The sequence below is a fragment of the Geospiza fortis genome, unplaced genomic scaffold, assembly GCF_000277835.1.
Source record: "Geospiza fortis unplaced genomic scaffold, GeoFor_1.0 scaffold412, whole genome shotgun sequence".
Lineage (NCBI taxonomy): Eukaryota > Metazoa > Chordata > Aves > Passeriformes > Thraupidae > Geospiza > Geospiza fortis.
This window is the reverse complement of record NW_005054504.1, coordinates 258,334-266,795: the sequence shown is the minus strand read 5'-3', so window position 1 is coordinate 266,795 and position 8,462 is coordinate 258,334. Positions and strand designations below refer to the sequence as shown.

At 55.5% G+C, this 8,462-nt stretch overlaps 2 protein-coding genes across 2 annotated transcripts in view; one reads left to right on the top strand and one right to left on the bottom strand.

Moving 5' to 3' along the window:
* The first annotated feature begins 539 nt into the window (after positions 1–539).
* On the top strand, positions 540–6,487 carry LOC102045430 (endothelin receptor type B-like). The gene is made up of 7 exons (XM_005428791.2): positions 540–1,013; positions 1,860–1,972; positions 2,382–2,586; positions 3,270–3,419; positions 4,062–4,195; positions 5,351–5,459; positions 6,093–6,487. Exons 1-7 carry the CDS (start codon positions 570–572, stop codon positions 6,240–6,242), a joined length of 1,305 nt encoding a protein of 434 aa, XP_005428848.1. The 5' UTR covers positions 540–569; the 3' UTR covers positions 6,243–6,487.
* Positions 6,488–7,384: 897 nt separating this feature from the next.
* The window catches only part of LOC102045263 (DNA-directed RNA polymerases I and III subunit RPAC2-like), a 10,060-nt gene continuing 8,982 nt past the window's right edge, over positions 7,385–8,462 (bottom strand). The window contains exons 4-5 of the mRNA XM_005428790.2: positions 8,083–8,165; positions 7,385–7,568 (exon numbers count right to left, since the gene is read on the bottom strand). Coding sequence (XP_005428847.1) covers positions 7,521–7,568; positions 8,083–8,165 — 131 coding nt within the window. The 3' untranslated portion in view covers positions 7,385–7,520. The remainder of the gene's footprint in view (positions 7,569–8,082; positions 8,166–8,462) is intronic.

Genomic DNA, 8,462 nt, shown 5'->3' with positions numbered 1-8,462 from the left:
CAAACCCCACCCTCAGGGTCAGCAGCTCTGACCTGGTGGGATCTGATCTGGCATCGTTTGTTTGCTGGGATGATGGAGATCTCCAGCAACTCATAAATGGAATTGAATCATAAAATAGAATATCCCAGTTTGGAAGGGACCCCCAGGGATCACCCAGCCCAGCCCCCGGCCCTGCACAGACCCCCCAACAGCCCCACCCTGGGCATCCCTGGAGTGCTGTCCAAACCCTCCTGGAGCTCTGGCAGCCTCGGGGCTGTGCCCATTCCCTGGGCAGTGCCAGCACCCTCTGGGGGCAGAGCCTTTCCTTGATCTCCAACCTAACCCTGCCCTGGCCCAGCTCCAGCCATTCCCTGGCTCTGTCCCTGCTCACAGCCAGCAGAGATCAGAGTTGCCTCTTGTGAGGAGCTTCCAGACCCCAGTGAGGTCCGACCTCAGCCTCCTCCTCTGCAGGCTGGACAACTTTCCTCTCTCCAATATCTCATCTCTCCATCCTCTGCTAAACGATTCTCTCCCTGCTCCCTTTCTCCCCTGGCAGATCCCAGCAGGACCCAGGACACCCCACAAGCACCATGAGCACTCCTGCAGCCCCCAGCCTCGCTGTCCCCTCCTCAGCAGCACCCATCCCCTTCCCCGCCGCCCTGGCCATTGTCCTGAGCTGCCTCCTCTCTGGGGCTCACAGCCAGACCCCCGGGGCCGTGCAGGAGAGCCCGGTGCCCCTGGGGGAGCTGGGCCTGGTGCAGGTTGTGTCCAACGCGTCGGGCGGGAGCCGTCCCTCGGAGCCGCCGCTGCTGCCCGTGTGCGCCCGGCCCGCCGACATCCGCCACGCCTTCAAGTACATCAACACCATCGTGTCCTGCACCATCTTCGTCGTGGGCATCATCGGCAACTCCACGCTGCTGCGCATCATCTACAAGAACAAGTGCATGAGGAACGGCCCCAACGTGCTCATCGCCAGCCTGGCCCTGGGCGACCTGCTCTACATCCTCATCGCGCTGCCCATCAACGTCTACAAGGTCAGCTCCGCCTGGCACGGCGGGCATGGGGCTGCTCTGCATCCTCGGGGCCTGGGAGGAGCTCCTGCACCGGCTGGGCCTGCCCCTGGATCTCTGGGAGTGTCCAAGGCCAGCCTGGATGGGGCGGGAGGGTGTCCCTGCCCATGGCAACGGGTGGGATGGGATGGGATGGGATGGGATGGGATGGGATGGGATGGGATGGGCTTTGAGGTGCCCCAGAAACCCTTCTGGGGTTCCGTGGTTTGTGTTGCTGCTGAGGCTCAAGGAAAGAGCTGGAATGGGTTCTGGGATAGCCTCAGGAAGGGCTCCAGGGGTCAGGGGGACAGAAGGGTTGTGAACTCAGCCTCATTCTCCTCTGGAATGAGTGGCCTGGATTTCTCCAGTTGTCAGGACACATCGTCCCCACCTCTGCTTGTCCTGGCTGAGTGTGGGGCCACAGAGCCCATCCTGTGTGCTCAGGGGTCAGAGTCTGCAAAAGGCTTAGGACACACAGCTCTGGAGCTGGCCAGGCTGGATTTTGGCTGTGTCAGAGCATGACTTTCATTCTCACTTTGAAAACAATACAAAGCAGCCTAGTGTGGAGTTTAGGACTCAGATCCAAAACCCCCCAGGGTCTGGAGTCAGGAGCTGGTGTCTGGACCATCTTTCATCTCTGTGTCCAGTCAGGGAAATGAAAGTTTCCCAGTGCCAGCAAACTGTGGGAAAGTGCCCCCATTCCCAGTGGTGGGAAGCTCAGGGAGCTCTCCCTGCTCTCTGCTGGCTCCTCACACCCTGTGGGTGCAGCCACAGAGAGGAAGCTGGGAGCACGTTCCCAAAGCAGCCTGGTAACCTGTGGATCCTCCCCAGCTCCTGGCCAAGGACTGGCCCTTCGGGGTGCAGGTCTGCAAGCTGGTGCCCTTCATCCAGAAAGCCTCCGTGGGCATCACAGTGCTCAGCCTCTGCGCCCTCAGCATCGACAGGTGAGACACGACAGCCACCCCTGCCCTGCCCTGCCCTGCCCACCCCGTCCCTTGGCTGGACCAGAGGCAGAACCAGGAGCTCGTTCCCAGGCCAGTGCCAAGATGGGGACAGACTGCTCCCATGTGGAGCTGCAATCCAGCAGGAACTCTCTGGTGACAGAGCTGCAATCCTGCTGGGAAAGGCTGAGGGGAGGATCACGGTGTGGGTGGGGTGGTGAGGAATGGGGGCCAAGGACAGCCCCCATCCCACTCATCCTCTGAGCCCCTGCTTCCCATTCCCACACCTGGGAAGGTCCAGACGTGGAGGGAAAAGGACTTTTGGGGACAATTCTAACCTGCACCTGCTGCTCCCCTCCCTGGCTGCTTTTCTCTCTCCCATCTGCTCCTGTCACGTTCCCACACTGGGCAGGTACCGAGCCGTGGCGTCCTGGAGCCGGATCCAGGGCATTGGGATCCCCATGTGGAAGGCCGTGGAAGTGCTGCTGATCTGGGCAGTGGCCATCGTGCTGGCCGTGCCCGAGGCCATCGCCTTCGACATGGTGGAGCTGAGCTACTGGGAGCAGCACCTGTGGGTGTGCATGCTGGCCTCGGAGCAGAAATCCCGCTTCATGAGGGTACCTGTGCATCGCCATCCCAATCCCAGCCCCAATCCCAACCCCAAACCCAATCCCAATCCTAATCCCGCTTCATGAGGGTACCTGTGCATCCCCATCCCAACCCCAATCCCAATCCTGCTTCAGGAGGGTACTTGTGCATCCCAACCTAAACCCCAACCCCAACGCAACCCCAATCCCAATCCCGCTTCATGAGAGTACCTATGCATCCCCATCCCCATCCCAACCCCAATCCCAGCCCCAATCCCAACCCCAAACCCAATCCCAATCCTAATCCCGCTTCATGAGGGTACCTGTGCATCCCCATCCCAACCCCAATCCCAATCCTGCTTCAGGAGGGTACTTGTGCATCCCAACCTAAACCCCAACCCCAACGCAACCCCAATCCCAATCCCGCTTCATGAGAGTACCTGTGCATCCCCATCCCCATCCCAACCCCAATCCCAATCCTGCTTCATGAGGGTACCTGTCCATCCCAATCCCAACCCTAATCTAAATCCTGCTTCAGGAGGGTATGTGTGCATCCCAATCCCAACCCCAATCCCAATCTCAATCCTGCTTCAGGAGGGTATGTGTGCATCCCAATCCCGATCCCAATCCCAATCCCGCTCCAAGTGCACATCCCAAGTTCCCGCTGCTGCCCTGGCCCCATTCCAGCTACCCTCTCTCCCTGTCCCCCGCAGTTCTACCGGGATGTGAAGGACTGGTGGCTTTTTGGCTTCTATTTCTGCCTGCCCTTGGTGTGCACGGGCATCTTCTACACCCTCATGTCCTGTGAGATGCTGAGCAAGAGGAACGGGATGAGGATCGCTCTGAATGACCACATGAAACGGGTGAGAGAGCAGGGAGGAATGCTGGCATTCCCAAAGGGGAGGGAGTGCTCTTGGAGGGGGGACACTTCCCACCCCTCTGAAGGACAGGATGAGCTGGCAGAGCCTCACAGAGGATCTTGGCATGTTGGTGCAGGGATCACACTGGGAAAAGGGCCTTCAGCTCCATAATCTCCAGCCTTAAGGATGACCCCAAACCCTTCTGGCTTCATTAGAGCTCTCCTGGTCATTTATCCCAGCCCACACCACACTGGATGTGCCAAATCCCAGACAAGGGGTGCAGGGAAGAGTTCACCGTCCCCTCCCACGCTTTGGGAATCATTCCCTGAGGAGCTCCAGCTGGTTGTCACCTTAGCAGTGTGCTGGGTGGACAGAGGAGGCCCTGTGTCCCAGGAACACCATCCCAGCAGAGCCACCAGGAGCAGGGGTGGGGAGGGATCTGGCTCACATGGAGCTGCTGCTGCCCTGCCCCTTTCTGCAGCCTGGACCTGATGCAGGGCTCCAGGAGCAACCTGGGCTAGTGGGAAATGTCCCTGCCCATGGCGAGATGAGCTGTGAGGTTCCCTCCAATCCAAACCATTCCACAATTCCACAATTCGGGACCCACTGCCCCGTGCTCATCCTCCCCCTGCCCCTGTCTGGCAGCGCCGGGAGGTGGCCAAGACCGTGTTCTGCCTGGTGGTGATCTTTGCTCTCTGCTGGCTGCCCCTGCACCTCAGCCGCATCCTCAAGAAGACCATCTATGATCAGACAGACCCCAACCGCTGCGAGCTGCTCAGGTAGGGTGTGGGAACCCAGAACATCCCTCTGCTGCCAGGGGGCTCAGAAGCCCTGGCACGGAGCCCAGAACACCTGTGGGATTGATTATGACCCATGGAGCAAACTACCAACCTTATATAAAGCTCAGCAAGCCACAACAGTTTAGGTGGAATAATAGTGAAGTTATCACGGGGTGGAAAAGTAGATTTTGGGGTTTTTGGTATGGGGGTTGAGGAGGCAAGATGGAGGGAACTGGGTGTGTGCAGCCTTTCTCCTTCTTCTTCTTGGCCTCCATCTTCTGCTGTGATGTTGGCACTCACAGATTGGTTAGAGTAGAAGCTCATTGTCTAACACAGGTGATGGGTATTGGGAAGTCATTGTCAACATTGTACACGTAGTTTGTAGTATAAAGATATAACACCACCCAGGGGCAGGCAGAGTGCCTGGAACTGTCCTGCTGGATGGACCTCGGCAGGGCAGGAGAAAAAATTTTATACATAAGATGCAATGAACAACCTTGAGAAGAGCTCTGACTCCTTCTTCAAGCGCCGGGCTGGGAAAAGAGACTTTGGAACTCTTCTCAGGGTCACTCTGACAAGATAAATATCCCGACAGCAGGGCCCCCAGCAGGGGACACCAGCCTGGGAGCCCGCCTGGCACCAGCACAGGCCCTGCTGGGTGGGACCAGACTGGGGGAGCTGCCTTCCACCTCCTGCTTTCAGCAATTCCTTGCCCAGACTGCACTGCCCTCCTGATGGGCACAGAGAGGGCAGGGGGACATGAGAAGGGTTAAATTAAATTTTGGAATGTCTCTGTGAGGCTGAGGTCTCCTGGGCACAGCAGGGCTGAGGGCTCCTCACTTTCTGCCAGGTGGGAGGTGCCCGTCTCCCTCCCCTTCCACCCATCAGCCAAAATCCAGCCCGGGCCAGGGGCTGCTGCTGTGCTGGGGTTTGGGAACATCAGGAGCACCAGGAGAAATCACAGCTCCTGCTCTTGGCTTCCTCAGGGAATGCTCCATGCAAGGAAAAGTGGTTTTTCTCAGGGAAGGATGGATTTGTGCTCAGCTCTGTTATCAGTCACTGCTCCTCCACGGAAGCAGGATCCCAGGCCAGGCAGTTTGGAAATTCCCTCTGTTCTCCATGAGCTTCTGACACATCTGTTCTCTCCCATTTCAGCTTCCTCCTGGTGATGGATTACTTTGGGATCAACATGGCCTCCCTCAACTCCTGCATCAACCCCGTGGCTCTGTACTTTGTCAGCCGGAAATTCAAGAACTGCTTCCAGGTAGGAATGACCCCCCAGGCCCAGGGGCTGATCTAATTCCTCATCCCAAATTTTCCCTGTTAGATACCTCTCTTCTCCAAGTACACCAGAGCTCAGTGCTCTGCTGGGGGGAGGCTTTTGCCAGAGCAGGATTTAGGACAAGCCAAAAATTCCCTGTCACTCTGGAACAGGAACACCCCCACAAACCATCAGACCAGGGGCTGGGGCTGCTGCAGACTTTAAACCCAAGATTTTGGGAGATGATTGTCAGTAGTGAAGCCCTGAGAAAGAAAGGGAAGGAGATGGGATGGGATGGGATGGGATGGGATGGGATGGGATGGGATGGGATGGGATGGGATGGGATGGGAGTTGAGCCCACCTGTTGGGATGGTATCTAAGCATCACCTGTATTTTCTGTCCCCTAATGACGAGAACACACAATTACAAAAAATGCCCCAAATTTCAGTGTCCTCATTTCCCACCCTCACCAGCTGTATCCTGGAGAACTCGCTCCCAGCAGAGCTGCCAGACAGCAAGGCTCAGCAGATCCCAGCCTGGCTCTGTGCAGGGACACCTGCTGGCACATTATGGGAATATTTCCTCCTCTTTTCCCATATCCCACATGTGTGACCTCTCCCCCTTGTGTCTCCCCAGTCCTGCCTGTGCTGCTGGTGCCAGAGGCCAGCCCTGAGCATCACCCCCACGGATGAGAAGGGCTCTGTTGGGAAGTGGAAAGCCACGGGGCAGGAGCTGGGGCTGGACCGGAGCAGCTCCCGCCTGAGCAACAAGTACAGCTCTTCCTAAAGGCGTGTCACCATCCAGGACAAGGCACAGGGACAGCAGGACCCCTCCGATCCTCCCCCAGGCTCTTCCTGGCTGGGCCTGGATCTGCTTTGCCTTCGTGTCCTCACCCAGCTGGAAGGAGCTGGAGCATTCCCCAGGACCTGCTCCAAGCCCAGCCCCTGACCCCAGAGGTCCCCTCAGGAGAGGGAAGGGCATTCACATCCTCACAGGACTTTTCATTTCCTCACAGGAAAGCCCAGGGACTTCTGGCCATTGCCTTGGGGTGGCACGTGGGCGGGGGGATGTGTGTGGGAAGGGAAGGAATGGTGGGATGGTCACTGTGGGGTGAGGAGGAGAGGGAGGGACAATTCCCAGCTGTAAAAGCCAAGCAAAGCCTGGATAAATCCCTGTGAGGCACAGAGATGTCCTTGTGGTCATGTGGAGGTGGGAAAGGCAGTGGAGAAGGTCCAATCTCAGCTGGAAGAGCCACTACAGCAAAGTAAAATATGGGAAAGGGCTCTTCCAGTTCATTATTGGCAATAATTCATCCCCCAGGTGATCTGCCAGCCGGGTTGGACAGGGCTTGGAGCACCCTGGGACAGGGGAAGGAGTCCCTGCCCATGGCAGGGGTGGGAGGAGAGGGAGTGGAGGTCCCTCCCAACCCAAACCAGTCTGTGACTGCAATCCATGTGATTCCATGTGACTGAGAATCCATGTGATTCCATTCTAACGTTCTTGCCAAAACATTCAGAAAAACTACATGAAAAAGTTGTATTTATCAGGTTTTTGATGATTCTTTGTTGGTTTTCCCACATCTCTCTTTTCCCTCTCTCTCTTTTCCTTCTTTCCCCCTTCTACCTTGTCATAGAAAAAAATGGAGAGAGGAAAAGGGGAGCAGAGACGAGACCTGCAATTAAAACATTCTCCGGGTGTTGGGGTGGGCTTTTAGCTTAACCTTCACTGAAATGTAAATGTTTTACAAATAAATCATAAAAGACAAATGGGTTTCAAGGAAAACAGAGACTGAGGAATAATCAAGACAGCCCATTTTCCCAGTCTGTGGAGCAAAAATTTTCCCAAATTTCCCAATCTGTGGAGCAACCCGTCTCCACGTTCTATGACTTTTCATCCTTGTGCTGAGCAGAACACATCATGAGCTCTGCAGCATCTAAATGAATAAACTTTATTATTAAAGAAAATACATTTTGCAGCAAAGTAATAAAAATACCAACAAAAAAACTCGTTTAGACACAGGGAATTCAACACACAGAGGTTACACATCCATGCCATTCCCGAAGGCTACTGCATCTCCTCCTCCTTCTGCGCCCTGAACTCCTTCATGCTCCTCTGAAACAAAAGCAAAGCACAAATGTCACCAACCTGTCCCTGGGGTGGCACAAAGCCACCACCCTGCTGTGCTGGGACTGCTCTGGCCACAGCCTGGAAAGACTGGGAAGCTCTGACAGAGCTCCAGGTGCTTTTGGAAGTGACTGAGCTTTACAGTCACTCCAAGGGAAAGGGAGCCAGGCCATGCCATGGATCAGGCAGAGCCCGGACCAAAAACCTCCCAGGTTCTCCTGCCAAAGGTGTCTCCAACACAGGCCTCAGCCTCCTACTCTGGGATCAAGGGACAGAACTGACCCTGAGCTCCCCAGGAATGGCCCAAGGGACAGAACTGACCTGGAATTCCCCAGGAATGGCCAAAAGGACAGAACTGACCTTCAGCTCCCCAGGAAGGGCCCAAGGGACAGAACTGACCCTGAGCTCCCCAGGAATGGCCCAAGGGACAGAACTGACCCTGAGCTCCCCAGGAATGGCCCAAGGGACAGAACTGACTCTGAGCTCTCCAGGGATGTCTCACCTCAAAAGTGTTGAGCACGTGTTGGCAAACACCCATCAGGTCATTCAGCCCTTTCCGGAATGGCTCCACAGCAGGAAGGGCCCCTTTGGGAAAAGATGAGAAAAGATGGATTAGGGACATGGTGATAATGGGGGCCCTGGAAAATGTTAAAGATAGATTGTTAGGCTTTGTGTTTTCTCAGATCACTGCACCTGCGTAAGCAGTATGATAAATGATATAATTGTTAGATGTGATGATTGTTTAGTAATTAAATATAATTATTATATAATCATAAGAAAATAATGAGAAACTATGTTGGAAACTTAAAGGGGGCTATGCTTAGCTGAAATCTATGTATACAATAGAACAATATAAGTTTAATAATTAACATGAAAGTTATA

What these genes read in the sequence shown, in the direction of transcription:
- LOC102045430 (XM_005428791.2), top strand. Translation starts at nt 570, where the DNA reads ATGAGCACTCCTGCAGCCCCCAGCCTCGCTGTCCCCTCCTCAGCAGCA. An exon ending in TGCGCCCTCAGCATCGACAG is followed by an intron (nt 1,973 to 2,381) that starts GTGAGACACGAC and finishes CACACTGGGCAG; the next exon opens with GTACCGAGCCGTGGCGTCCT. An exon ending in TGAATGACCACATGAAACGG is followed by an intron (nt 3,420 to 4,061) that starts GTGAGAGAGCAG and finishes CCTGTCTGGCAG; the next exon opens with CGCCGGGAGGTGGCCAAGAC.